The sequence below is a fragment of the Benincasa hispida genome, chromosome 1 (assembly GCF_027475165.1).
Source record: "Benincasa hispida cultivar pf3 chromosome 1, pf3_genome.v1.1, whole genome shotgun sequence".
In the NCBI taxonomy this organism is placed as follows: domain Eukaryota; kingdom Viridiplantae; phylum Streptophyta; class Magnoliopsida; order Cucurbitales; family Cucurbitaceae; genus Benincasa; species Benincasa hispida.
Window position 1 is genome coordinate 19,913,429 of NC_143478.1, and position 27,851 is coordinate 19,941,279.

The 27,851-nt window shown below is 34.6% G+C and overlaps 3 protein-coding genes and 1 long non-coding RNA gene across 6 annotated transcripts; all 4 read left to right on the forward strand.

The window, feature by feature from the left end:
* Positions 1-1,341: 1,341 nt before the first annotated feature.
* Positions 1,342-9,493, forward strand: PPDK (pyruvate orthophosphate dikinase). 3 transcript variants are annotated; one of them, XM_039042957.2, is made up of 22 exons: positions 1,410-1,629; positions 1,795-1,850; positions 1,956-2,245; positions 2,435-2,491; positions 2,729-2,962; positions 3,297-3,434; positions 3,580-3,742; positions 3,857-4,092; positions 4,339-4,467; positions 4,553-4,732; positions 5,028-5,165; positions 5,340-5,504; positions 5,602-5,763; positions 5,916-6,005; positions 6,122-6,260; positions 6,406-6,583; positions 6,700-6,829; positions 7,149-7,277; positions 7,698-7,835; positions 7,927-8,004; positions 8,104-8,195; positions 9,209-9,493. In XM_039042957.2, exons 3-22 carry the CDS (start codon positions 1,976-1,978, stop codon positions 9,249-9,251), a joined length of 2,889 nt encoding a protein of 962 aa, XP_038898885.1. In that variant the 5' UTR covers positions 1,410-1,629; positions 1,795-1,850; positions 1,956-1,975; the 3' UTR covers positions 9,252-9,493. The 3 variants fall into 3 exon arrangements, with proteins under 3 accessions (XP_038898878.1, XP_038898885.1, XP_090173140.1); XM_039042950.2 differs by lacking the exon at positions 1,795-1,850 and having other exon boundaries at positions 1,342-1,629; XM_090317014.1 differs by lacking the exons at positions 1,410-1,629; positions 1,795-1,850 and having other exon boundaries at positions 1,949-2,245.
* An 876-nt stretch (positions 9,494-10,369) lies between these two features.
* LOC120069630 (tRNA/rRNA methyltransferase (SpoU) family protein) lies at positions 10,370-12,956 on the forward strand. The gene is made up of 4 exons (XM_039021417.2): positions 10,370-10,848; positions 10,940-11,041; positions 11,655-11,781; positions 12,369-12,956. Exons 1-4 carry the CDS (start codon positions 10,642-10,644, stop codon positions 12,587-12,589), a joined length of 657 nt encoding a protein of 218 aa, XP_038877345.1. The 5' UTR covers positions 10,370-10,641; the 3' UTR covers positions 12,590-12,956.
* Positions 12,957-13,095: 139 nt separating this feature from the next.
* On the forward strand, positions 13,096-15,614 carry LOC120069614 (DNAse I-like superfamily protein). The gene is made up of 4 exons (XM_039021414.2): positions 13,096-14,502; positions 14,663-14,870; positions 14,986-15,115; positions 15,202-15,614. Exons 1-4 carry the CDS (start codon positions 13,676-13,678, stop codon positions 15,450-15,452), a joined length of 1,416 nt encoding a protein of 471 aa, XP_038877342.1. The 5' UTR covers positions 13,096-13,675; the 3' UTR covers positions 15,453-15,614.
* A 6,251-nt stretch (positions 15,615-21,865) lies between these two features.
* LOC120067178 (uncharacterized) lies at positions 21,866-27,502 on the forward strand. The gene is made up of 3 exons (XR_005478941.2): positions 21,866-22,474; positions 25,035-25,321; positions 27,120-27,502. It is a non-coding gene; the product is annotated as an uncharacterized LOC120067178 (long non-coding RNA).
* The last annotated feature ends 349 nt before the right edge of the window (positions 27,503-27,851 follow it).

Below are 27,851 nucleotides of genomic sequence, written 5' to 3' on the forward strand. Positions count from 1 at the left end.
ATTTCTTCTATGTCTATGATGGTCATGTTAATCTTAGCGGGCGACTATTTTTAGTTTATTGTTAATTTAAATAGATAATTGTCATATTAGTTCATCGTCACTATTTGACTACATGATTGACATGGACTAGATTGATAAGTTTATAAATATATACCAACAAAAATAAAATGAATCAAATCACACTAACTTGGATATAGATTATTGAGCGATTTAACAATTCTTCATCACAAATGTTTGATAATATTAACCATGCCTACGGTATTTTTTTTAATGGACCAAACTAATAACTATCATCAACTCCAAAGAAGTGGCTAAAACATCCTTGAGCAAACAAAGGCTTAGAAAATATGACTCGAAAAAAAAAGACCCAAGGGTATAACGGTCAACCTGCACGTGGTCTTCCATAGACATACAACTTGACTCCCAAAATGGCCAATCCTGGTACCCCAAGTGTAACAAGTTCGAATCTAGTTTAATTGATTTATATCCTTAGCCAAAATGTCAAGATTTGAATCTTCGCTTTCAAAAAAAAAAAAAAAGTTGTATTAATTTCTTTATTTTTATTTTTTTGAAAAGTTGTTTTTGAATATTATTAATTTTTTTTTTTGGAAAGAAACTAATCAAATGACGGAAAATTGATAAAATTAAACTTGAAAACAAAAAGCTATATAAAATATGATACGCTTCCTAAAAATAGTTTTATTTTTTTTTTAACCTTTTTAGAAGTGAAATTATCTTTTTTTTTTACCCTTGATTACAAATACATCCTTATCAAATTTTTATAAATGATTTTCAAATTACTTAAAAAATGAGTTTCAGCAATTTGGCTAAAGTGAGTTTTAAATTATTGCATCACTTTGTTATGTGTGGAGAGGAAGATAAGATAGAGGAGGAGTGGAGGACTAGTCCTCTATCCTTGTGTCCAAGACGATGCCACGTGTCGCAATCCTGTGACTACGATGTTCCTTCCGTCCAACAGTATGGGAAAGGTCCCACCGGCGTCACAATTTTCCCCATAGGTGACCTCTCACCAGAAATATCAATACCAATTGACGGAACTACCCTCAACAAATCATTGAATTACGTCCAATTCCCGAGTCCCAAATTTGTGAAGAACGAAGAAAGAGTAGCATTATTGATATGTGTGCCACGCCAATGGAAGAAGTGTGGTCAAAAGGGTATGTTCTAGTGGTCTCGTCTCCATAATTCAGAAAATTTGTCTGACCACGTGTTCTAAACTGATTAGGTCACTCTTTCTCTGGTCCACATGGAGAGGGCACTTTGGGAAATTCACATGTCAGTTGTTTGGACAAATAAAGGTCAAAACTTTGTTTGCAATATGGGACTTTTCTCCACAGTAATTTCATTCCATCCACTTACGTCGCTACTCAAAGCATTATGAATATATGGGCTCTCAGAAGGAGCAGAGAAGGGGAAGAAAAAAAAAGGAAAAAAAAAAAAAAGAAAAAAGAAGAAAGAAAGAAAAAGGAAGAACAAGAAGAAAGAACCAGAAAAAAGAGGAAGCTAACTGTCATTTTTTCCCCTTTGTGTTACAGATACTGTGATCCTCAGTCCTCACAAGATTCACACATTCATTTTTGAAAGTTTCTACAACATTGCATATTGAAGGTTTATCTTCTTCTTCTTCTTCTTCTTTTTGTTTTTAGGCTGCCATGTTTGTTTACTTATCAAAAAGTTCCAAGAGTTTTCTATCGCGATTACCTCATTCTATTGCTCTAGAGTCTATTCTTTTTATATGAAGATTGAATCTTTTTTACTGATGCAACTTATCAGTGTGATAGATCAATGAGTTTTTAGCTTGTGACCATAATAGGAAATCTGGCTTTCAGGTTTGGTTTGAAAAGTTTCAGTTTGCTTCATTGTTTTAGTGGGAGTTTGCAGAAAAAAATGTATGTCATCTACTAACTGTTCGCGTTTTGTATGATACATGGCAGGGCTGATTGGAGAGGAAAGAATGTCCTCTTTAATGCATGGATCACTGCTGCAGACCATAGCAGATTGTGATCAAGGATTGTTGAGGAGGGGAAAGTACCATTTGGGTCATACCTATCTTCTCAAAGAAAAACATTCATCTTTGAGGACAAATAGGGGTGGCAGAAGTAAAGGTATTTGCTGCCAAGACTTGCATATCAGTAGCCCAAAGCCAGAGAGACATGAGCCTCCCAGTCGTCACGGTTCGAGAGCCGACGCGGTCCTTAGCCCTGTAATACCTACTACCAAAAAGGTTGCTGTATTTACTCTTGTGACTTTTGATTACTCTTTTCATGTCTTAAGTTTTTGGAGGTAAGTTCTTTCCATAGTTGTCAATTTGATAACTCTAGTGAGTGGTAGTGTCCTGTCAGGTTCATAACATGTATATTCTCCTTAGGATATGCAATTTAGCTGATTTTGATTCAGTTTCTTGTTTGAACAGAGAGTATTCACTTTTGGAAAAGGAAGGAGTGAGGGTAACAAGAGCATGAAGTCCTTGGTAAGTGCTTCTGTAACTTTTCAGATCATTTTTCCATCATAAACTGGTAAGAAATGCTGCAACCATTGAAGATATCTTTGAAACAACTGTGAAGAGGCTTATGCTAGTCATAAAATCACACACAATTGCTTGAGCATTTGTAGTGGGTACTAAAATATTCAATGATACCAGAATGTTCACATAGATTGATACTATTTACAACCATTGGACTCATAGCATACTGTTGTGCTGCTACAGTTGGGAGGGAAGGGAGCAAACCTTGCAGAGATGGCGAGCATTGGGTTGTCCGTTCCGCCTGGACTCACCATCTCAACTGAAGCATGCCAAGAGTACCAGCAAAATGGAAATAGATTACCAGATGGCTTGTGGGAAGAGATTCTGGAAGGCTTGGAAAGTATTGAAAAGGACATGGGAGCAGTTCTTGGAGATCCTTCAAAGCCTCTCCTTCTCTCGGTTCGGTCTGGTGCTGCTGTAAGTGGTCTTCCCTTTTACATCTACATATTAGTTCTCTGTTACAAATCTCAACTACTAGACCACTAACAGTGTTCATTTCACTTGATGTAAATAAATGGAAATAAATGCTAAAATGAGGGTGGGGAAGTTGGACTATGATTTAACAGAGTAGGCCATTGACATTGTTCATCACTCATCATGAAAAATTAAACATGGGGAAGTTCAAAGTTGGAGTGTGATTTTGAGGAAATGTTCAACTTGTAGAGAATGATCTAAGATAAGCAAATGATAGTTTCTTCCTTCTATGTGACTCAGAATCATCATGACTAATATCTCTTCTGTTGATGTCTAGATCTCAATGCCTGGAATGATGGATACTGTCCTTAACCTTGGATTAAATGACGAAGTAGTTGCTGGATTGGCTGCCAAAAGTGGAGAGCGCTTTGCTTACGACTCTTATAGGCGCTTTCTAGACATGTTTGGAAATGTTGTAAGTGTTTCATGTATAATTGTTTCCTGATCTATGCCTTCTGTTTTTCTTTTTTCTTCTTCTTCAATTATTGGATAACGGGTATCAAGCATTTTAGTTGATAAAAGGTATGAACCAACTGAACATATTTGGTGTCCATTTGAAGGTGATGGGCATTTCACATTCTTTATTTGAGGAGAAGTTGGAAAACTTGAAAATTGCAAAAGGAAAGGCACTTGATACTGAACTAACTGCCTCTGATCTTAAGGAGCTTGTGGAACAGTACAAGGATGCTTATGTCGAAGCTACGGGCGAAACATTTCCTTCAGGTGCTCTCATCATTAACATTCCTTTGTGAGCATAAAAAATAAGAGAGGCCTTCCAGCCAATCTTCCTGTTATTGTTTGACCGTTCTTGCTCTCAACACTTTTATTGATTTGCAGACCCAAAACAACAGTTGCAGTTAGCTGTCAAAGCAGTTTTCAACTCTTGGGATAGTCCAAGGGCCAACAAATATCGAAGCATCAATCAAATCACCGGGTTGAAGGGAACTGCTGTGAACATTCAATCCATGGTGTTTGGAAACATGGGACAAACTTCTGGGACAGGAGTATTGTTCACTAGAAATCCAAGTACTGGTGAAAAGAAGCTGTATGGAGAGTTTCTCATCAATGCTCAGGTTACATTCACTACCTTACAGCCGGTTTGGAATGACTTGAAAAGTGCTAAAAAATGTTGTCAAGTAAAAGAAATGATTTAAAATATTTTGAAAGTCATTCCAAACAGACCCTTAATCTTGGTTCTACTTCCTATTACTCCTTTCTTGTATGTAGGAATGTAAAGATCCACTATTTTCTGGCTACATTATGAAAAAAAAAAAAAAAAAACATTTGTTGTATCATTTTCCTTTTCTTCTAATAATCAGGGTGAGGATGTAGTTGCCGGGATAAGGACCCCTGAAGACTTGAACACCATGAATAATTGCATGCCTGAAGCTTACAAAGAGCTGGTTGAGAATTGTGAAATTTTAGAGAGACATTACAAAGACATGATGGTATTTATATACTAGTCAGAAATGGCATTCTGATAGCTATGTACCATGTCAAGTGACTAAGCTGGAATGTTTTCAAAATTTTCAGGATATTGAGTTCACAGTCCAAGAAAATAGGCTATGGATGTTGCAATGTCGTTCTGGAAAACGCACGGGTAAAGGTGCTGTGAAGATAGCTGTGGATTTGGTGAATGAAGGACTTGTTGACACTCGTACTGCGATTAGGATGGTTGAGCCACAACATCTCGACCAACTTCTTCATCCTCAGGCATGGTTTTCTTTGTCCTTCCTTTTATCAAACCTAAAACTTTTACTCATTGGACTGTTATCAAAATAAGTAAAGAAGCAACCGCACTAATCCAAGAAGTTGGGGGCCAAACTTGGATATCTACTAAAAAACAAATCAGGGTATCATACACAACCTCACCAGCATTTAATATCCGACTGAGTTTGGTTGAAATTTTTTAGCATGAGTACGATGTTGTTTTGTTGTTTGCTTAAATTTGCAAATACAGCTAAATTTATACATAGTCTTACATCTCTATTTCTATCTGTTGGCTCAGTTTGAAGATCCCTCTGCTTACAAGGACCAAGTAGTTGCAACAGGCTTGCCTGCATCTCCTGGTGCGGCAGTGGGGCAGATAGTATTCAGTGCTGACGATGCTGAAGCCTGGCATGCTCAGGGAAAGAGTGTCATCTTGGTATGTCCATGTTCATATACTTTGACAAAGATTCAGTCTCATTTTCACAGCATCATTCATTAATGTCTCATTTTTGTCAATTCCAAAGTTGTAAATTATAAGAAAATGAACAGTCAACTAATAGCAATCACCCTAATAGCACTCTGAACTCTTTCGTGGCTGTGATTTGTAAAGGTAAGGGCGGAGACCAGCCCAGAGGATGTTGGTGGTATGCATGCAGCTACAGGAATTTTGACAGCTAGAGGTGGAATGACTTCTCATGCTGCTGTCGTCGCTCGTGGATGGGGGAAATGCTGTGTTTCTGGTTGCTCAGATATCAGAGTAAATGACTCTGAAAAGGTCAGTCGTTTAACCTTTTTCTTCTTTTTCTTACGGGTGATACAAAAAACAACAATAGAATGAAGTGGATTGTGAAGATTACTTCATAACAATGCAGGTTCTTGTCATTGGAGATTTGTTAATCAATGAAGGTGACTGGATATCCCTCAATGGCTCTACAGGTGAAGTGATATTGGGAAAGCAGCCACTCTCTCCCCCAGCTTTAAGTGGGGATCTGGAGATCTTTATGTCTTGGGCTGATCAAATAAGACATCTTAAGGTGCTCGATACTCATTAGCCTTCACTAATTCCCAACTTCAAGTGATTGTGTTGTGTTTCTTCCAGCTAAATCTTTGATCATTCTATTCATTGATTGATAATTTGATGCTTTGATCATTCTATTCATTGATTGATAATTTGATGCTCTTGAAGGTTATGGCCAATGCTGACACTCCTGAAGATGCTCTTACAGCTCGTAACAATGGCGCCCAAGGAATCGGCTTGTGCAGGACAGAGCATATGGTAATTTCATTCATCTCTTCTATTCACTTTTTCATCATAGTCATAATGGCATCAGTATTCTCACTTTAAACTTTCAATATGATAAACCGTTTTCTCATTTATATGGAATATTTCAGTTCTTTGCATCGGATGAGAGGATCAGAGCTGTAAGGAAGATGATAATGGCAGTTACAGTTGAACAAAGAAAGGTGGCTTTGGACTTGTTACTACCTTATCAAAGATCCGATTTTGAGGGAATTTTTCGAGCAATGGATGGTACTTCCTCTCTCTTCCAAGAACTTGATTTTGAAGCCTTTCAAAAATATGGCATCAAACATTCAGCCTACTGCTTTCTGGCTGCTTGACATGTTACTTATAAGTAATTTCATATGCTTTTGTGATGTTTGCTGTATAATTTCAGGTCTTCCAGTGACTATTAGACTGTTGGACCCTCCACTCCATGAATTTCTTCCAGAAGGTGACCTGGAAGAGATTGTCAAAGGACTAACTGCAGAGACTGGAATGAGTGAAGATGAAGTGTTCTCTAGAATTGAGAAGCTCTCAGAAGTTAACCCAATGCTCGGTTTTCGCGGTTGCAGGTATGATATATCATAAATGAATGAATTTATCTTCAAAGGCAAAGATCACTGGAAAAAAATAACCATGCCATTGCCAATTTTATTCAAATCGTTTCTCATTGTGTCTGACAACATAGGCTCGGAATTTCGTACCCGGAGCTGACGGAAATGCAAGCTCGTGCTATCTTCCAGGCTGCTATCTCAATGAGCAATCAAGGAATTAAAGTTTTGCCTGAGATAATGGTTCCATTGGTTGGAACACCACAAGTACGAACTGTTTCTTTCTGTTATTAATGTTCCAATGAACATACAATTTTCTTTTCTTTGTTTGAGTTTGATAACACAGGAGTCTGAACCTCTGACCTCTTATTTGAGGGTATGTGCCATACCAGTTAAAACTATGCAGAACATAAAAGTTTCTTCTATAGAGACGATTCGATTAGCATCTTTACCGATCCATGTATATGTATCCGAATGAGATTCTTGTGCTTATTCTATATTTAGGAATCAAAACATAACATGACAGCTAAAACTGGAAGAAGAAAAATGCAACCTTTCTGTAGAATAATGGCATTTTTTATGGCAGGAACTTAGAAATCAAGTCAGCTTGATTCGCCGTGTTGCTGAGAAGGTGTTCTCAGAGATGGGTTCCTCCTTACATTACAAAGTTGGAACCATGATTGAAATTCCTAGAGCTGCTCTGGTTGCAGATGAGGTATTTTATAGATTGTACAAACTTTCCTCTATGCATTCTAGTCCTCGCCATAATGTATTTTAACATTGTAGGCCATACATCAAATTTTATATGATATTCATGTGAATGTGAAAACAATGTCTCTATCAGATTGAATTTGAACTAACTTAACATGAGATTATTCAACAAACAAACCAGTGTAAGAATTGGAAATGTCAGACAGAAAAGTGGAAGGTTAATTAACTGAACATATGGTACCTAAGTGATAGGTCATGAAATTCAATAGATGGACATGTAAAAAAAAAAAAAAAAAAAAGAGAACAAGGACTAATAAGTTAAACAGAATACCACAAGGGTCTAATAATAAAGTACTGGAAGAACATACATGATCCATGGACTGTGCAGCTCAACTCTTAAGAACTGCTGCTGTTTGACTGACAGATTGCTAAGGAAGCAGATTTCTTCTCATTTGGGACCAATGATCTTACACAAATGACTTTTGGATACAGTAGAGATGATGTGGCCAAGTTTCTTCCTATTTACATATCCAAAGGAATTCTGCAAAATGACCCTTTCGAGGTCGGTGCCATTTCAAAAAATCCACTGTATATGTTTCTTGAAGAGAAGTTGGTTTTACAAATGAATTGGATATGTATTTGTTTTGTGGCAGGTGCTTGACCAGAAAGGAGTTGGGCAACTGATCAAGCTGGCTACAGAAAAAGGGAGGGCAGCTAGGCCAAGTTTGAAGGTACTCTTTCTTTAAATAATAATAAATAAGTTTTGAAACCAATATTTTCTTTAAAAAAGAAAATGAGCTGATATTGATGAGAAAGAGGATTAATAACAGGTTGGAATTTGTGGAGAACATGGAGGAGAGCCTTCATCTGTTGCATTCTTTGCCGAGGCTGGACTTGACTATGTTTCCTGTTCTCCTTTCAGGTTTGCTATTGTTTTGTCCCATTAAACATTCTATTTCTTTTAAACTAGTTAAAAATTTCATCAAATTAAATCCTAAACTTGAGCAAATAGGCTAGTTGGTAATCTTTTCAAAATCAAGCTAGAAAATAACTAGGTCCTATTTGATAATCATTTGATTTTTAAAAATTTAGCTTATAAATACTACTTTCACCTTTAACTTATATATATATATATATATATATATATATTCTGGGTTTAAACTTGAAAATTAAAAGTAGTTTTCAAAAAGGAAAATTATTTCAAATGGTAAAACTGTTAAAAATATTTACAGATCAACGTCTATCATTGATAATTCTAAAATTTTACTATATTTTGTAAATATTTGGGTTTATTTTTCTATATTTAAAAATAGCCCTTTCAAAAACTTGTTTTTGTTTTTGGAATTTGACTAATTATTCAAGCGTTTCTTAAAAAAAATGTGAAAGCCATAGTATAAAATTACTAGAAAACAAACATAAATTTCAAAAACAGAAAACTAAAATTGAAATTGTTACTAAATGATGCTTGGAAAACCAACTGCAAGATTACCAAATATCTAGCTAATAGAAAAATTAAAAAAAATCCAACAATAATATAAATGCCCATAGTATAAAATGTCAAGATCGGAGAAAACAAATGTCGAATGAAGATGTATGGCTACAATACTATAAAGCTTTTCCTACTATCTTCATTCATTGTTTATCTTAAAAGATTGTTTAATAACGTGTCAAATGTCAAATGGAGGAGTATGTTCTATTATATTGTACTAGAAGTTTTTTCATTTTATTGAACAAAAAGTCAATCCCAAAGGAAGGGGTATTTGCTGCTTAGTCAGATACTAGAGTTCAATTTGTTGGGAATAAAATTTTAAGGTTGAAGTCAAATACAGTAAAAGAAAATAAAATTTGAAGATGAAACTTAAGATTTTCCAAATAATATTTGTGAAATGATTTGTTGTTTTATTTCCCTCTGATTTTTGTTGTTGTATCTCACAGAGTTCCAGTTGCTAGATTGGCTGCAGCCCAAGTTGCTGTTTAAGAGGGAGAGATAGAAAGTGATCAAATTGGGATATAAGTTTGTGGAGTTGTAAATAAGAATTGATTGGTTGTAGAGGAAGATAAAAAAGGAGACCTTCATAAAGTTTATGAAAGGATAGAAATATTGTATAAATCATTTACTTTCTTATTAAATGTATAGAAATATTGTATAAGAAAAAAACAAAGGAATAAAAGTATTGTATAAATATTAGAAATGGAAAGAAAGTTATTTTTTTCTGCTCATTTGCCCCAACCATTTTTTTTAAAAAAAGGAAAAATTATTTTCAAATGGTCAAAATTTTAGAAGATAGACGCTGATAGATATCGATAAAAGTCTATCAGTGTCTATCAACATCATTGATAGTTCTAAAATTTTACTATATTTTGTAAATATTTTGATTCATTTTTCTTTATTTGAAAATAGTCCTTAAAAAATATTGAAATTTGATAGCATAACAATTTAATAATTGTATTTTTAATTTTGTAACAATTTATTTCATATCGTAAAAATTTCGTTATAGATTCTATCAAAAGGAAGCAGTTTTTATTGCCTAACTATTTAGTTTATAAAATAAATTTGATCCATAATTAGTTTATCAATTAACATGTATAAGAATTTTCATTAAATTTTAATGATTACATTGGTAACTAATCGTGCAACTATTTTTTCATGAAAGTTTAATGATTCATATTATTGAACCAATATTGATAACAGTGACGAGTGACACCAAACCTAATCTTAGTTTTTAAGGCTATTATACATCTATAATCAAGAAAAAATTATGATCTAATCATTTGGTTTTTGTTTTTGAAAATTAAACCTATTTCATCCACATTTTTTATAAATATTTACATCACAGTTGTTGAATTTTTAGTCAAATTTTAAAAAACAAAATATTATCAAACGAGTCAATCTTTTAAAAAATCAAAATGAACAAAAGTGCAGAGAAAAAGCAATAAATTGAACGAAAACGATAATAAGAGCGAGAAAATGAACCAGAATGAAATCGAAAATGAGAAAATGAAATAGAAACAGAAAAAAAAAAAAAATCAAAGAAAGATTAAAATCTTTTATCGGGTTCCATTTCAAATTTTAAGGTCAAATAAGCTTAACTCAGCGCTGTTTGTATTGAAAAATTTTCAATTTTTGGTCACCGTACAAAAATGACCTAGTTCACGGTAGTCGGTACTGGCCTAGTGGGAAGGATCCGTCGCCAAACGACATCGTATTGAAAAGAATGCATCAGACTCTAGGCCAAACAGTAAACCGCTCGTTCTTCTTCTCCTTCTTCGATCCGCCGCCATAGTTGAATTGCGAAGCTCTGTCGAGACCCTCAATCTCTGAAACCCATCACTTCATTTTCAATCAGTTCATCACCATTGAATTCAGAATGGGGATCGAAAGCTACGTTCTGGTGCATAACATAGCCAAAAGGCACAATGTTGGCACTTTGGCCCGAAGCGCCACTGCCTTCGGCGTCTCGGAACTCCTCCTCGTCGGCCGTCGGGACTTCAACGCCTTTGGTAGCCATGGTTCCACTTCTCACCTCCGCTTCCGCCATTTTCATTCCCTTCTCGACGCCCAAAGTTTCCTCAAGGTTCTGCTCTCTTTCTTTCTTTTTTTCCCTTACGTTTTAGTTTGGTTATGGGTTTGTTTTGAAATTCGAATTGCGTTCTTCGGTTCTATAGGAGAAGGATTGCGATATTTGTGGGGTGGAGATCACTGACAACGCCGTGGCTGTCAATCAGCATCCTTTCAAGAGGAGCACCGCTTTTCTTCTTGGAAATGAGGTTGGTTGTTTGTTTTCATTCCATTGGCTTGTCATTGATCGTGATCTCTATATGCTTGTATTGGAATTCCCTTGTTTGATCTGTCCTTGATCTATTTCCAGGGAATTTCTGTACGCTGTAACTCATAATGTTGAATTGATAGGGGTTGTCTTCTATATGCTGCAGTCAGTTAACAAATTTCTCTATAATTCAATTCATACTTATGAGTTATGACTTAAAGAAGTCTCCTCGATTTGTTCTTGAGGTGGGCAAAACATCCTTGAGACTAGTGGGGTTGGCCACGGGTTCTATAATGCTAGAAATGAGCTCTGATAGCATGGTAAAAAATGATAACTACTTAATGTTTATCTAGCAATTATATTTTCTGTAATGATAATACAATATTTTTCCACCTTTGATATGATGGGATTAGAACTTGATATGGCTGGCATTATAGATCTCTTGCTTTATTGTAGGATCCATGTCTCTATGATGCTTTCGGAATTGAGATTAAGTTAGTGGCATGGTCATCTGTTATCTGGATTGAATTGGATCAGAATCATTTGGAAATAATTTTGACACTATTTTCAGCATCGAGTCATCCTTTTGATGGTTATATGTACGTTGTTTTTAGGGAACAGGACTTTCTGCTAAAGAGTGTGCAATCTGCGACTTCTTCATTTACATCCCACAATATGGTGTTGGCACTGCTTCTTTGAATGTAACTGTAGCTGCTTCCATTGTCCTACATCATTTTGGTGGTAATTGATTCAGACCTTTGCATTTTCATCTTCCCCTTATGAGTTTCTTTTGCTAACATGTCTAATGTATATCACCTGTAAGAATTATGAGTCTCTCTTAATATCACTCATTTGTAATTTTGGTTTTTGGCTGAGCAAAATTGTGAGTACTGTAAAATTACGCAATCTATGAAAGGTTTATAGGAAGAAATGCACATATATCTTAAAAGTATGTAAGGAGGCGCAGTTGTCTGATCTAATTATTTTTACCCGTTTCTTTGAGTCCTGAATCAGTTCTTCATAATGGGAAATGATCCCTTCAAGCCGAAACTAAGGCAACTGTATCCTAGAAATAACTATGCCTTGGTTGAATTGAATAATGTGGCAGTTCGCAATAGCTCACATGTTTAATGCTGATGATGATCATCTAGGTAGATTGATAAATCATCCTCCCATTGTCAAGTATACGTAGGTTTCTACTTTCTAATGTGCATATATCGAGATTTAAGTGAATATCAAGTTGGTTATGTCTTATTTGATTTAATGGAAATGATACTTGTCTCTTTTTCTAGATGTAAACCCAACTTTTCATAGACTGTATTTTTCAGTTTGGGCTGGATTTCCCGAAAGATGTCGCGACGGTAACAAGTTTATAGTGGCTGAAAGACCAATTAAACAGGCCAAGCGGAATTATTGCCCTGAAACAGAAGAATCTATTATTGAAGAGCGAAAATCCAGGAGGGAGAATGCTTCTAAAGGCTTCTTTGATGAGGGAGTGATTGATGATTCAACATCCAACCTTCTTGATACATTGTTTATTGACCAATGATTGGAGTTGGAGATGGAGTAGCTATTCTCTTATCACGTGCATCCAGAACCCACCGGCAGCCTGCAGGATCATTGTTGATTAGTACCATTACTGAAGGCATTCATTGTGCAGGAACCTGTTCTGGAGAGAGGAAATTCTTCTCCTTTGTCTTTATCGTTTTTACTCTAATCTTTGAATTTTCCTAGAAAGTTTGTGGAATTATATTTAGTTAATTAACTTGATGGTTGACTTGCCAAAAAAAAACATGGCCACATGGGGTAGGGTTGATTGAGGAAATGTAGGGTTGATACTGCTATCTTTTTGTCAAATAAAACCATGTACATGTAACATGATATGCATAGGAAATATCAAAATTTCTTTCTCATAATGTCTGTTTACTTCTCTCTCTTCTGACCACCGACCCGTTCCAACCCAGATACGTCTATCTCCTCCTTTTTCTTTTATTTTCTTATTTTTATACTTCCATTTCATGAGGGGGACCCACAACAACCAACCTTGAGAAAGTTTAAGATTTGATCAAATATGGTCATGGTCGCCAAAAATCAAAGCAAGCATTTTTTTATAAAGATGGTGAAATGAGAGAAATCAGATTTCAACTCAGAAGTGACGAAAGTTTCGAAACTTTTTGTTGTACCTACCAAGGAAAACTTCACCACAGCTAGACTCAGACTGGGAAGGTATCAAAAAGTCCTCTTTCACATCACAGTGATCCTTTCTGAAACAGAGGGTTTTGTCATTCTCAAGAGTCAAGTCCAATTGGAAGTTATTTTTCTAAGTTCAGTGGAAGTAGTTGGTTCCCTTTTGGTTTATTTGGAAAAAGGAGCTCAACAATACTTAACCATTGTCAACCTTCTTCTCAAGTAATGGAGTAGTTGTTCCTTGTCTTTATGTTATGCTTCTCTCTCTTCACTACAGTGCAACTCCCTACTTTTTAGTTGGGCTGTTGGTGGGATCTCTATGGATGCCCACATGACTTGCTGTGTCTCAAAGCCAAAGGGGAAACTTAGCCAATTCCCAGATTATTTAATGAAGTTTTGAGATCGTTACTGACATAAATAGAATTGAGAGGTCCTTCATTTAGCTGAAATGTTGAGGATCCTGAGGAGTGAACTTCGACGTCTCTGCTCAAGGTTATGGTGGCTGATATGGAAGCATCCGAAGCGCAGAGTTATTGTCAAAAGGTTTGGGAAGATGAATGTGAAAGGTCGACAAAAAGGCAGACCCGATAAAACTAAAGCCAGAGTTTATATGAAGAGCCAGTTGCGTGATTCTGTCATTGAAAGGCCATTTCGAGTTGCTACATTCAATGTTGCCATGTTCTCTCTTGCTCATGCTGTTCCAGTGGCAGATAAACCAGCAACATTCGGGTTCAGAAAGGAATGCAATTTTAGAAGCCCTGTGGATCATTGCCCGAAGAGTATACTAAAGCAATCTCCATTGCATACTGCATTAAGCAAGACTGAATCTCTCTCCAGATCAAAGCCAAAAGTTTCCATTAATCTTCCTGATAACGAGATTTCGTTAGCCAACAACAAGTTGTCTGCTTCCATGGAAGACAAAACACGGGGCTTATCAAAGACAACTGACAAAAGGTACTTTAAAAGCGAAGTCCCAGTAAGGTCTCCTGTGTGCTTTCCTTTCTCCGTAGCTAATTGGCACTGTGAAGATCACTCGACAAGTAGTAGAACCATCCTAGAGGTTCTCAAAGAGGCAGATGCTGATATATTGGCTTTACAAGATGTGAAGGCTGAGGAATCAAAAGGCATGAAGCCTCTATCTGATTTAGCAGCCGCTTTAGGGATGGATTATGTATTTGCTGAGAGCTGGGCTCCTGAGTATGGAAATGCTGTTTTGTCCAAATGGCCAATCAAAAGATGGAAAGTTCAGAAGATTGCTGATGATGATGATTTCAGGTCCTTAATTCTCCTCCTCATCACTCGTTAGGAGAACTTCAATGGGAAATTACCCATGCTCTTTTCTATTTCCTTTTCGTTTTCTATAATCGGTTTGTGTTTCGCCTTCTGGGAAATGGTAGTAATACTTAACTGATGGATCATTCAATTTGGATCGCAGAAACTTGTTGAAAGTCGCAATTGACATGCCAAGGATGGGAGAAGTTAACATCTACTGCACTCAACTTGACCATCTTGATGAGAATTGGAGGATGAGGCAGATTAATTCAATAACAAAATCAGTTGATTGTCCGCACATCTTGATGGGTGGTCTCAATTCTTTGGAGAGATCTGATTACTCACCTGAAAGATGGACCGACATAGTTGAGGCAATCTTCATGCTTGAACAAATCTATTATCTGAACATTTAAACCAAATCTATTGATCATGAAACCACTATGTCGACCATGAGAAGTTAATAAATTCAAAATTTTTCGGATGCAGTACTATGAGAAGATTGGGAAGCCGACTCCAAAGGTGGAAGTGATGAAGTTTTTGAGGGGAAAAGGGTACATAGATTCAAAAGACTATGCAGGAGATTGTGAGCCAGTGGTGATCATGGCCAAAGGCCAAAGTATGAGACACTGCTTATGCTCACGAACCATTTATCTTTGAAATCTACTGAAAAACGTTGCTAATTTCATATGTTTTGCAACACAGATGTGCAGGGAACTTGCAAATACGGCACGAGAGTCGACTATATCTTAGCTTCACATGATTCAACATTTAAATTTGTCCCGGGTTCATACTCGGTTGTTTCGTCGAAAGGTACTTCCGACCACCATATTGTCAAGGCAGAGTTTGTAGGAATAGGACAGAAAGCAAGCAGAGGGCAGAAGGATTTAAAGCAAAGGATTGCTAGGTTGACTCAAACATGTTCTTCGATAGGAATGTCATTGATGCATACTTAGATACTTTTTGTTAGGACTTTTCACTAGAATTGTAAATTTACAGTATACGAAAGTTTATCAGTTTGTTCTGTACTGTTATGGAAAAAGTTTGGATTCATAAAAAAAATTGTAATGGTTACATTATAATTTAAGATTTTCAATTTTGTCCCTATAACTTAAAAATTGGCTTTTTTTTTGTTTTTTTTTTTTGGGATAAAAATTTTAAGGCAGTTTTAATTTGATTGATTTCAAAAGCTTTAATCTAGTTTCTATTATTTTGGTGAAACCATGCAGATGATTCTTAGATTGTTCTTTTTCTTGTGTGTAAACCAACATAAAACGGAAATTAAATTTGACCTTATCAACTTCTATCAATTTTAACTTTTAACTTTGAATTTCATTAAATTGTATCCCATAGACAACTATATATAAAATGGGTTACAATTTTAATTCTTACTCTAGATGTAGTTCAAAGGATTTTTTTTCTTATACATCTTCAATTAATTATAAAACCTATGTAAAATATATAATTGGTAAAATTAGAGAGAAATGCCATTAGAGCTAAATTTTTATGTTGAGTTTTATGAATTTTGACAGTTTTTCAATTGTTAATTTATATATTGGTTGAACTTATTTTTGTTCAAAATTATATCTATTGAAATTAATGAGTTTGGGAAGTTCTTTATATTGTTTTTCGTTAAATTTAGTAAATTGTACATTGGAAATTGGATAAAGTGAAAATTAGAACATTTTTTAAATTTAGGATCTAATTTGATGAAATGGAAAGTCTGAAGTTCAAATTGATACAATTTAATAAGTTTGGGGCTAAAATTGATTTTTAATTTTTTTTGCCATAAACCATAATACAATTTACTTAACTAAAAAAAATATATAAATTTTTAGCTGCATAAATAAAAAAGTATCATGTATTTTTTTTTATAGGAAAATAGATTTCATTAAATCAAAGAGAAGAAACCATACAAGAGTTACAACTTGACCTATCAAAATTGACAAAAGGACCCAACCAAGAGGGGGTGGAATGAATCCATGTCCCACATTAGCCCAAGCCCAAGTAGGAAGTTGATGGCCCACTTGGTTACAAGATCTTAGAATAAAATTAAGAGATTTTTACACAAAAAATCATCTTTGGCCATATATTTTCATAAATGTCCTTGAATTTGATTTTTTTTTAAAAAAAAGTCATTTACTACTTTTTTTAACAGTTTTATCCTTTTTTTCATTTATTTATATCCAATTTTTATATATATTTCACTATTTACGAAGCTACCTTAATGATGGAGAGAGAAAATATATTTAATATAATTTTTTCATTTTTCATTTGGAGAGAGAAAATGTATTTATCGTAATTTTTTTTTTTCAATTTTTCAATTTGGAGAGAGAAAATGCATTTAATGAAAATTTATTTATTTATTTTTATTTATATTGGTTTTTACGTATTAACTTTTTGTTTTTTTTTTACGGATTCATGGTTATTTTAAATATACCTTAGAACATTTATTAGGTATTTGGAAATATTCTAACCAATACATGAAATATATTACAATTTATAAATTAGAGATTGACTCAATGCTTGATATAAATCCCACCATAAACCAATATATGAAATATATCATGGTATATTTTTTTCCCCATTTTTCAATTGGAGAGAGAAAATGTATTTAATGAAATTTATTTTCTATTTATGTTGGTTTTCATATATCAACTTACTGTTTGTTTTTTTTTTTTTTTTATGGGTTCATGGTTATTTCAAATATACCTTATAACATTTTGTTAGGTATTTGGAAACCAATCTATGAAATATACCACAGTTTATAAATTAGAGATTGACTCAATGCTTGACATAAATCACAATATAAAACAATATGTGAAATATACTATGGTATATAAATCTTCATAAATTTCATTTATATCATAGTATATATATCATATATACCATTTAGGTAGTCAAAAATCACAACAATCAAAATTTGTATACACTACAACAAATGTCCCTTTTAATAACATCTTAATATAGCATCTTATAGAAATCATTATTAAATGAAAAGAAATTAAAAGGCGCGCAAGGGAATGAAAAAAAAATTAGGGCACACTTGCGTACCAAATTTCCCTTTTCCACATCGTGCGATCAGTATACTCACTTCTATCGTGCATACCTCTTCCAAATTTCCCTTTTCCAAATTTCCCTCTTCCACACCGTGCGTACCAAATTTCCCTCTTTCCCCATTTCTCGCGTTCTTCTGCCTCCCCCTCTCTCTCGTACATTTTCTCCGATCCTTCACTTCTGTCGTTCTCCTTATTTTCCCTTTTCCACCTCTCTGTCATTCTCCCTATTTTCGTGTTCCTCCATTCGATTTCTCCACCTCTCTGTCGTATGTTTGTCATTTGCCATCTCTCCTTCTTATACTCTATTCATCTGCTCGTCTCTCATCTTCGACTCTGGGAATCTCTCCATCTTATACTCTGTTCATGCACCATCTACACCGTTCGTCCAAGTCTGCCGTCAGCAACTCCACCATTAGTCTAAGTCCTACCGTCTGCAACTCCACCATTTGTCGAAGCACAACTTCTTTATTCTCATTATGTGATTTGTAAAAAGGAACAACTAAAGGGACACACTCTCCTTGAGGTACTCACAAAGCTTCTATTTTTATGTTACTTAAAATTTTCCTTTATGTTTCACAAATTATTTTACTCACAAAGCTTTGTCATTATTTTTTCCAACTTGATGGTGGCTCTATCATTCTTTTTATTTTCATAATCTTGACAATTCGGTGTATTTTGACATGGTATTAGAGCCCAAATCCTAGGGTTTTATACTTCTCAATCTACTGCTTTTGTCAGCTCTCTGCCTCCATCAAAAGGTTGTTAATGGAGGCAGATCCATCTCTGATCTACATTGCTCTACCATATGTACAAATCCAAAGCTTCCCTGCCCATTTTCCAATCGCACGTGCTTTCGTCGTCGACCAGATTGTGTGTTCGAACCTTTATGTGTGCAACTTCGTTCTAGTGTTGGTGTTCAACCATTCAAACTCGATCTGGTCCAAAACTCGATCCTCGATCCAAGTCTTGATCCGGTCTAGAACTCGACCTCGATTCCCCACTCGATGCTCACCTACTTGATACTCACCCACTTGATGCTCCCCCACTCGATGCTCACCCACTTGCTTTTTTTTAATAGGTTTTATCTTTTTTTCCCTCTATATTTATGCTTTATGATTGTTTATGCTACTATTTTTTCCCTCTATTTGTGGTTATTTTAGTGAATCTTTGCTTTGATTAAGGAAAAGTTCAAGTGAAAATGCAATTAATCATTAATGAGAGGATTGAGAAGAAAGACAAAAATCTCATTGAAGAAATTAGAATGCCCAATTTCAATGGCAAAGAGTTGTTCTTTTCCTAAGAGTAGGAGCAATGAGGTATGTAAGCTTATGTTTCATTTTACCATCTGTTGAATTCGTAATACTCTTCTACACTCTCATAAGTCGTTCATTTATTGAGAGAGGTGTTATTATCTTTCCAATATACAAATAGTTATTATTTATACTCTTTTTTGGATTGACAAAGCATCTCCAAGATTATTGGTGATGGGGAATGAGATCCTTCAACATTCTGGTTATTAAAAAAAGGATGATAAAAAAGTAGAATCATATAGAGATATAGAAACTTGTAGGAGTTTCCTGCTTGGAGCTAATGCCTGAGTATTTTACATTGAAAGTAGAAAAAAGTAGAACCATCTGTTGAATTTCTTAATGCTCTTCTACACTCATTGTTTTTTGGATAATATGCAGTTTTTGGTGTCAAATTGAATTAAGAATAGGGAATACTTAGCTCGTCGTAACTTAGATATTTGTGAATTGATTTTAACCATTGTGCCTATCCTTTGTTACTTTGAGTTAAATAATCAACATTGGCTTTCTTTCAAATGATTATTTTATTATAGAATGATTTTATGTTCTTGTTCTCTTAAGGGGTTGTGTTATTTGTCTCTTATTTTGTTAAGCGGTTGTACTTTTGTGTTCTTATTCTATTAAGGGGTTGTATCTTTGTTCTCTTAAGAATTCAGAGAAAGTTATGTTGGTTATTTTTTGCAATTATAGGCTCAAAACTAATGCCTTCTGTTGTTCTTTATGATTGCAATATAACTTGAAGATGGAGTTTATGATTTTTCCTTTAGATTCAAAAGTGGTCTTATAAAATTTCAAGTGTAATATAATGTACCATTTTGGAAGATATCAGGTACAAGTTAGAGTTTTTTCTTTTATATTTTTTGCACGAAGTTGACTTGTAACAAAATCTTTTGTTTGTATGTTTCTCGATTTTACTTGTGTATTTCTTTACAGATTCATTTGACAGGTTGGCTCCCTTCAATGGAGTAAGTAGCAAATGAAAATACAGGGTAAATAAAGTCTATGAAAATATACTTCTAGTTCACTTCATGGCTTTTCAATTTCGTCTATGAAAATATACTTCTAGTTCACTTCATAGTTTTTTTAATTTTATCTTTCATATTAGTTCTCAACGTAAAGTAAAGTCTATGTCCCAAACTCTCATCTACGACCTTCATATCTCATTTAGATGTTGAATTTTTGCAAGACTTGCTTTCGGTCAAGGAGAAATGCTAGGCTTTAATGGAGATGCACATATCACTCAACATATTTGTGTAAGTTTAGTTTTGTATTAGTTTTTGTTCGTAATGTTGAAAATTCTTAATTTTGCATTTAAGTTTGTTGTTGGCTTGACCAAATGTCTAGTGCTAAAGACTTTGACTTTTCTTTAGGTATTGATCTATGGTTTCAAGAATACACATCTTTAAAGTAAGTGTTTGCTTCAATCTTCTTGTTTATGTTAATAACTATGTAAACCCTTGATATTATAGGTTTATTGAATTGAAGGTAAAGGTCGTGATTTCTCTATTTTTGAACTTTGGTATACTCTTTAGTTGCATGCAGTATTTTTTACCCCTCATAATTGTGTTTTACAATTTTAGTTTTACATCATGTTCCACACTCTATTGTAGAAAAATATTGTCACATTTGATGAATGAGTTTTGAGTTTGATGGTAAATATATGTTCTTTTTGTAGAGGGATAAAAGACTTCTTAGATTTTTTGATGTAAATACTAATAGTTGCATCATTTTAAAAAGATGGAGACTAAATGATACTTATGTATCTTGAGGAAACTAGAAAGTTGGGGTTTTGCATTGTTTTTTTCTTTATCTTAATGTAATTTGTACAACATGTCGACCCCACAAAAAAGATGGTTATTTTTATGGAATGTTGTATTGATTAAAGCATCCTATTACGAGCGATATTTATACTACTGAAAAATTATTTTGATTTAAATGTGCTTACATACAATATTAAAGATTTATATGATTATGGTTGATTTTATAACTTCATTTGTAATAATTTGTTACTGATATAAAGTGTTATGTAAACTAAAACAATTTGATCAAAATCGACTATCAAGGCGAGATTCAAAATGCAATATGGTTTTTATAGCAATTTTTTATGATTGTAAAAACTGCAATCAAAATTCAATTATAGCATTTAATGTTATGTAAACTTTCTAGAGCATTAAAATTATGTGATAAAAATGAATATTTTATAGCTTTTTTCATAGCATTGAAAAAATGTTATAGAAAGTCAAAGACTTTCAATAACGTCGGCACAATAACATGTCTAAAATACTATAGAAAGTTTTTTATAGCGTTTTTTACCGCTATAAAAAATGCTATAGAAATTCTTTTATAACGTTTTTTTACCGTTATAAAAAACGCTATAAAAGACATTCTATAGAGTTCTTGGCTAACGCTATGAAATGTTTTCATAACATTAAATATGTGCTATCAAAATTGATTTTTTACAGCGTTAAAAAAACGCTATGGAAAGTCAGGGACTTTTAGTAACATGGGCTACGACAACATGTTTTTTTAAAGCTATCGAATGTAATATTTGTTGTAGTGATATATCATAGTATATGAAGTATAAATAAAAAAAAGTTATCGTTTATATCAAATAAACGAATACATATATTGCAGTATTTATCAAATTTCCTATCAAAGCTAAAAAAAAGAAAAGATACAAATGCGTCAAAGTATATATAAAAAATATGAAAAATAAAACTAAAAGAGAAAAAGAGGGAGGAGGAAGAAAAGGGAAAGGAGAAAGGAGAGGAAGGGAGAAGGAGAAAAGAGAGAAGATGAAGAAATGATCTTGAAGCATGGGAAGAGAGAATATATGCACGTGAGAGAATATATATATATAATGTAGTTGAAGGTTAAATTATAAATAACTACCAAAATAGAGACCAATAGATCTTTTTGGTTAAAAAAAAATGAAATGTTAAATATGAACCTATTTATAAGGTCTTACGTAGAAACCCCTGAAACTCATTGTATTGGTCTTCCTCATCCACGTTTTAATCTCATCAACAATCACTCCCACTCCTGACGTCATGCCCTAGTCTTCATTAATAGCGTGCACCAGAAGTTGGGCATCCAACTCCACCTGAAGAGATGAAGGAAGAAGATGATTCGCCATCTTCAAATCGAACAAGAGGGCCATAGCTTCGACCTCCAACGCCCGAATCCTATTCGGTATACACTCAGTAGCCGCAAGCACCCCCTCTCCCTTGGAGTCTCGAATAATTGCTCCCACACTGACCCTTTACGATTCAGGCCGGCACGAAGCGTCGGTGTTAAGCTTAAATATTCCACACGACAGCGGCAACCAGACCGATTGATGGATAATGCCAGTCCGATTACCATTTGTCATAGAGGTCGGGATAGCAGAAGATGACTTAGCTTCCTTAAATTCATTGATGTAAGGCAGCACCCATTCAGCCTTGATCGAAACATCGACAATCTGAGTTTGCCGAGATTCGCTATTTCTATCCATCCACAAAGCCCAACATCCAACACTGAAAATTTCCAGATTCAACCCACTCCCCTCCATAGCCAACGGAACCAGGACGCCGTTTAAAGGCACCGCTTAGGCCAATGTTGGTAGAAACTCAGGTACAAGATAATTCCATAATTGCTTTGCTCTTTCACAAGTAAGAAAAATATGATCTCTTGTTTCATAATGTTTACTACATAATGCACACCACAGATTTGAGTGAACTGTTCAGATGCACTAGTTCTGATTGGTGGGTAGGATTTTATGAAGCAAACGTCACATAAAAATTTTGATCTTATTAGGAATCGAAAGCTTCCGTAACCTCTTCCACCACCAAAGTCAATCCCCATTTGTTGAGCTAGAAGCTTCAACATTATGATTGATAAAAAGCTTATAAGCGCTCTTGGTGGTAAACACCCCATCTCTTGAATAATGCCAAATCCAATCATCCGTGCGATCTGTCTGACAAATAAGGATAAATAAGATTACCTCCACATCATTGGCACATAAAATTTCATTCAATTTGTCGAGTGCCACCTTCCTTCATTGATCAAGTGACTTACCTTTAACTCCACCCTCGTTCGCCAGAATAGTAACGGGGCAAAAGAGATGTTCACAAGGTAACCATGGTGATCTAAAAGCCAAAGTGTCTTCTTCGTTCCCAATTCTTCTCCTAATAACCTTCCTCATAAATTTCCAAGACATTGGATGTGGATAATATTTACCCTTAAAAGGACGAGCAGCCAAAGAATGAGGATTCAAAAACAATCTTCACACCTGTTAGCTATAAGAGCTTTGTTAAAACCTACAGGTTTCTGAATATCAAACCACCTCTTTCCTTTCGGATAACACATCTTCTCCCATCTCATCTAATGAATTTTATATTTTTGCTGAGACGATCCCCACCAGAAACGAGCCATATAACGGGACAAATCATCACAAAGAGTCAAAGGGAGCCTTACACAAGACATTGCATAAATGGCAATCATCTGGGCAACAATCTTGATAAGTACTTCCTTCCCTCCCACGAAAAAGTAACTCCCATTCCAACCCGCTAGCACTTTTGCATCATTTCCTTAATATAGTTTAAATCCTCATAATCCACGTTATGACTAAAAAGGATTGAAGATTTAGAATAATTAACACATTGGCCAAATGCATCTTCGTAACGCTTTAGAATGTCTTTAATCACACCTCTTCTAGCAGAAGCTATTGGGATTGATGTCCTAAATCTCGTGGTCTTGTAGTTTGTAATTGTATTTGTACAAACATTTTATTTATCTAATAAAATAAGAGATATTTTATTCCATATTTGGTTGTATTAACAAAAAAACCAATAAACTAAGATACGAGATTATCTAATGTAACTTAAATATGTATGTGGGGGACATACAAGTAGATCATGTTTAAGTGATAACCTGAACGGTTTATAGTAGATGAATAAAACTGAGTACCTTAGTTTGGTGACACTACCGATAAAGCTTGCTTTATAGTTATTACAATTGTTGTAAAATGCTACAAATGATCTGATTTTAGTAATTCATATGGAGACATGTGAGTGGAGTATCCTATACAAAGAGTTTGTATAAGACCGGACCACGAAGTTGATAATCTCTCTTTATAACACCATTGCTAGAAGAGACATACGTTTCATCAAGATGACCATAGGTGACTTGACCTGAATCCTGAGTGAGTTGTGAATTCCTGCCTATAAAGGCAATCCTTTAATCTATATGGGTGAGAGTGATCAGATTTGCTGACTCAATAAGCCTACAATTTTGGGGATTCATCTGATTGGGGCGCAGAGAACGCAGTTACACAAATTCACTCCTTCCCTACTTTTAGGGTAAATAGAGAAATTACTCCCTTAAGAGTTGATTCCAGGACTTGAACAATGTGGTGTCACACCCTCTCCAGGCTTGAGAAGGGTTCGATTATAGTTAGACTAGAACTAATTATTCATTAGAGGGATCGGTGATACTTAAGGAGTTAAATGTAACTATAGGGTAAAACGATAATTTTGGCCCAGCTATACTTACGAACAATTTGTGAAGGGTTAATGTTGATTGGTTATCCAATGGACACAAAAGTATATCTATAGTGCAAAGAGTGCCATTGTCGGTCTTTAGTGGAATGACTATTTGAAGGTTGATTAATTTAATTAAAAAGTTTAATTAATTAATCAATTATCATTGGAGCTTCAATTTATAGGTCCATAACGTCCCCTCATTAAGCTCAATTAGGATTAATGAAAATCTAATTAATTTTGGATTAATTTGAATTGTTTAAATTAATTAAAGAGAATTATTTATATGAGATATAATGTATATGATGTATTATAATATAAAGTTTTAATGAGATAAATAAATATTTGAATATGATTTAAATATTAGTTATATGAATAAATTCATATAAAAACTATACGTTAAAATTAATATGAATGTGATTCATATTGATATTATAGGTTAATTGAGAGATTGATTGTAATATAATATAAACTATGAGTTATATGTTATATATGATATAACATGGTTATTTATCATAATAAAGTTGGTTATTATTTGAAAATAAAATTATGAATTATGAATTTTTATTTTTTAAATAATAAAAAGGAGGGAGTTATTTTTTAAATAACAACCCATTCCCCTTTGATCTATTAACTTATTTACGTTTTGATAGTGGGTGGGAGATTCATCGTCTTCTCTCTTGTTTTCTGGCTCCAAGATTCCTCTTTGTGAAAATTGTGGTTTCTCTCAAGCAAAGAAAACCTTTCTCCCGTTCTTCCCAGAATTAATTAAGAGTGAACCCACAACTCCACCTCGTTTCTTATCCTAGAGAATGGGAAGCCCTCGTGACGGTGCCTAAAAGAAATCTCATTTTGTTGGGTTCAGATTGTTGTGTTCGTGTGAAGAGTTCATGACATTGCTGTGAATGGAGAGGAAACGTGAAGACTTGGTTCATCAAGGGTAAGTCTTCCAATTCCCCATTTCCTCTAAATTTCACAATAAACTGTATGCTTAATTAGGTGTTGTGTAATGACCCAAATTTGAACGCATACAGGAAATTAAATGTCAAATAATAAGCAGGACGAAATTTTATTTAAAGGGGTAGAAATTTAGAAGAAGAAAAAAATAATAATTATGAATAATTGGAAATTGAAAATTTATTGGATTAATTGAAAATTTATTCATTATTAAAAAATAATGAATAAGAGAGCAGAATCAGGGAGGATTAATTGGAAGTTGGACGCTAGCTAATTCAGGAGACAACGGGCAGTAGATAACTTCTTTTTGGACACTACTCATTGGAAGAATTGGAGGTGAATTAATTACCCATATACTCTTAAAATTTGAAAAAGAGGAAGTAGAATCCACAAGCAGTGAAGGCAACCACGCGTGAAAACTAGCGAGATTGGAGAGAACATTGGAGAGACGAGATTGGAGAGAACATTGGAGAGAGCGAGAGTAAAGAGAGCGAGATTCTTAGCGAGACAGTAGGAAAGAGCGAGAGCGAGAGTGCGACCAGCGACAACGAGAGCGAGAGCGGAGTCGCGAGAGCCAAACCAACGAGAAAGTTGGAGAGAGCGAGATTTCAAGAACAAAAAGAGCGAGATTTGGACAGAAGCGTGGATTATGCGTTGAATTTGGCCACGATCTTATAGATTATTCATAGAAAACCCTAAAATTGAATACAAACAAAGAATGATGATGTAAGGGCAAACGTTAGCCAAGATTAGGTGTCTTATTGAGAGGAATCCTTAAACCCTAAGTAATTCTAAAGAAGCCACCTGTAGGATGATTTGTCACACTGAGAAGAGCTAAAAACTACTATAAATAGGACCCTTTGCCGAAGATTTAACCCATTCTCAAACAAATCTCAGTAACAAAAAATCGTGTGAAAAAGTAAGTGTGAGTGAGGAAGTTCTGTGAGATTAAAAGAGAAAAGCTCGGGTAAGGTGCTGCCCAAATTTTTTCTTTTGATTTAAAAAGGGAAAGCTCTACCGATCAAATCATAAAGAATAATAAGGAATAATTAGATCATAGTCAAGGTAAGTAGTTTATCTCACCCTCTCTTTAAGTGTTCTATGGTAGTGTACCTTTATTATTTTGCATGATTATGTTAATTGTTATATTGCATTACAAGTTTAGAACACGTTTCTCTACAAGGGACCCCATGCATTATGTTTGTTCACGATTACGTTAAAATCAAGTTTTAATTAGGTGTAAGTTATACTTCCAATCTAATCTTACGTTTATGTTAATGGTTGATGTTGGATGCGACTCTGGCCCTACTGACTGCATGACCCGCTAATCATCAGATGGGTTAGTTTCCGCTTAAGTCCTCATCTTCCTATCAGGGCGGAGAAATTTATGCTTCCAGGGCTGGTAGAGCATGTATGGTTGCACCCCTCCAGTCCTAATCTTACATTATGTTTATGCTAGGACTAGCAGGGTATGTATGGTTGCACCCCTCTAGTCCAATATTACGTTTATGCTAATGTTGGATGCGACTTTGTTCTATTGACTGCATGACCCGCTAATCATCAGATGGGTTAGTTTTCGCTTAGGTCCTCATCTTCCTATCAGGGCGGAGAGATTTATGTTGGAAGCATAACCGACCACCACATGTTATTATACGTTTTCGGTCCCGATCATATGTTTTCATGACATGTTGCTTGTGATTATGCATTTGGTCACTACCTTACGTGAGAACTACTTACTGGGTATATTATATACTCATCCTATATTTTTACAAACTTTGTAGGTAAGGACACAACATAGATGGCAGAATTGGACGTCGCTCAAATGGCCAACCATCAAACTCACTATTATAGGCATATGCATTTTGTACCACCATACTAATGTTTTATGGATCTTGATGTTTTGATAAATAAACTTTTTATATAGTCTTTCTATCTAATTAATAAAATTTAGATATGTTCTTTGAAATTTTCACCAGAACTAATCTCATGATAGAAAAGTCTAAGTATGCATGTCGTAGTGGTCGAATCATAATGTGTAAGGATCCAGGCGTTACATGTTGTTTATCAAGTTTCCGTCTCTATATTATTGTGGTTTTGTAAAATGTAAAATAAAGACACGATGTTTCTACTATGGGTATTCACATATCCTTCAATTGGTATCAAAGCGCTGGTTGAGTCTCTATTTTTCATTTTCGAACCTCAAATTCAGAATTAATGGGTGAGTGTTTAGATCCTACATAGTGATGTATATTCTAGATTTTTGCAATTTTGATGTTTGCGAAATTGGCTTAGTTTTTACCACTTTTATGAAAGTTTGTAAGGGCCCGTTATTTTTAGGCATAATTATTGTATTGCAATTGTTAGATTTTATGCCCTGGTAGATAGTAAATGTAGCATTTGACCGATCATTAATAAAGTATTATTAATGTTTATTACAATAAATAATTATTGGTTATCTTGTATTTATCTTGCCTAAATAATCCTAGTCCAATAAACTAACATCCTAATCTATT

Coding starts and splice junctions, on each gene's coding strand:
- LOC120069630 (XM_039021417.2), top strand. CDS start 10,642: ATGGGGATCGAAAGCTACGTTCTGGTGCATAACATAGCCAAAAGGCAC. Junction 10,849..10,939: donor ACGCCCAAAGTTTCCTCAAG/GTTCTGCTCTCT, acceptor TCGGTTCTATAG/GAGAAGGATTGCGATATTTG. Junction 11,042..11,654: donor CTTTTCTTCTTGGAAATGAG/GTTGGTTGTTTG, acceptor CGTTGTTTTTAG/GGAACAGGACTTTCTGCTAA.
- LOC120069614 (XM_039021414.2), top strand. CDS start 13,676: ATGTTGAGGATCCTGAGGAGTGAACTTCGACGTCTCTGCTCAAGGTTA. Junction 14,503..14,662: donor GCTGATGATGATGATTTCAG/GTCCTTAATTCT, acceptor TTTGGATCGCAG/AAACTTGTTGAAAGTCGCAA. Junction 14,871..14,985: donor GATGGACCGACATAGTTGAG/GCAATCTTCATG, acceptor TTTCGGATGCAG/TACTATGAGAAGATTGGGAA.
- PPDK (XM_090317014.1), top strand. CDS start 1,949: ATGGCAGGGCTGATTGGAGAGGAAAGAATGTCCTCTTTAATGCATGGA. Junction 3,743..3,856: donor GGGCGAAACATTTCCTTCAG/GTGCTCTCATCA, acceptor ATTGATTTGCAG/ACCCAAAACAACAGTTGCAG. Junction 6,584..6,699: donor CTCGGTTTTCGCGGTTGCAG/GTATGATATATC, acceptor CTGACAACATAG/GCTCGGAATTTCGTACCCGG.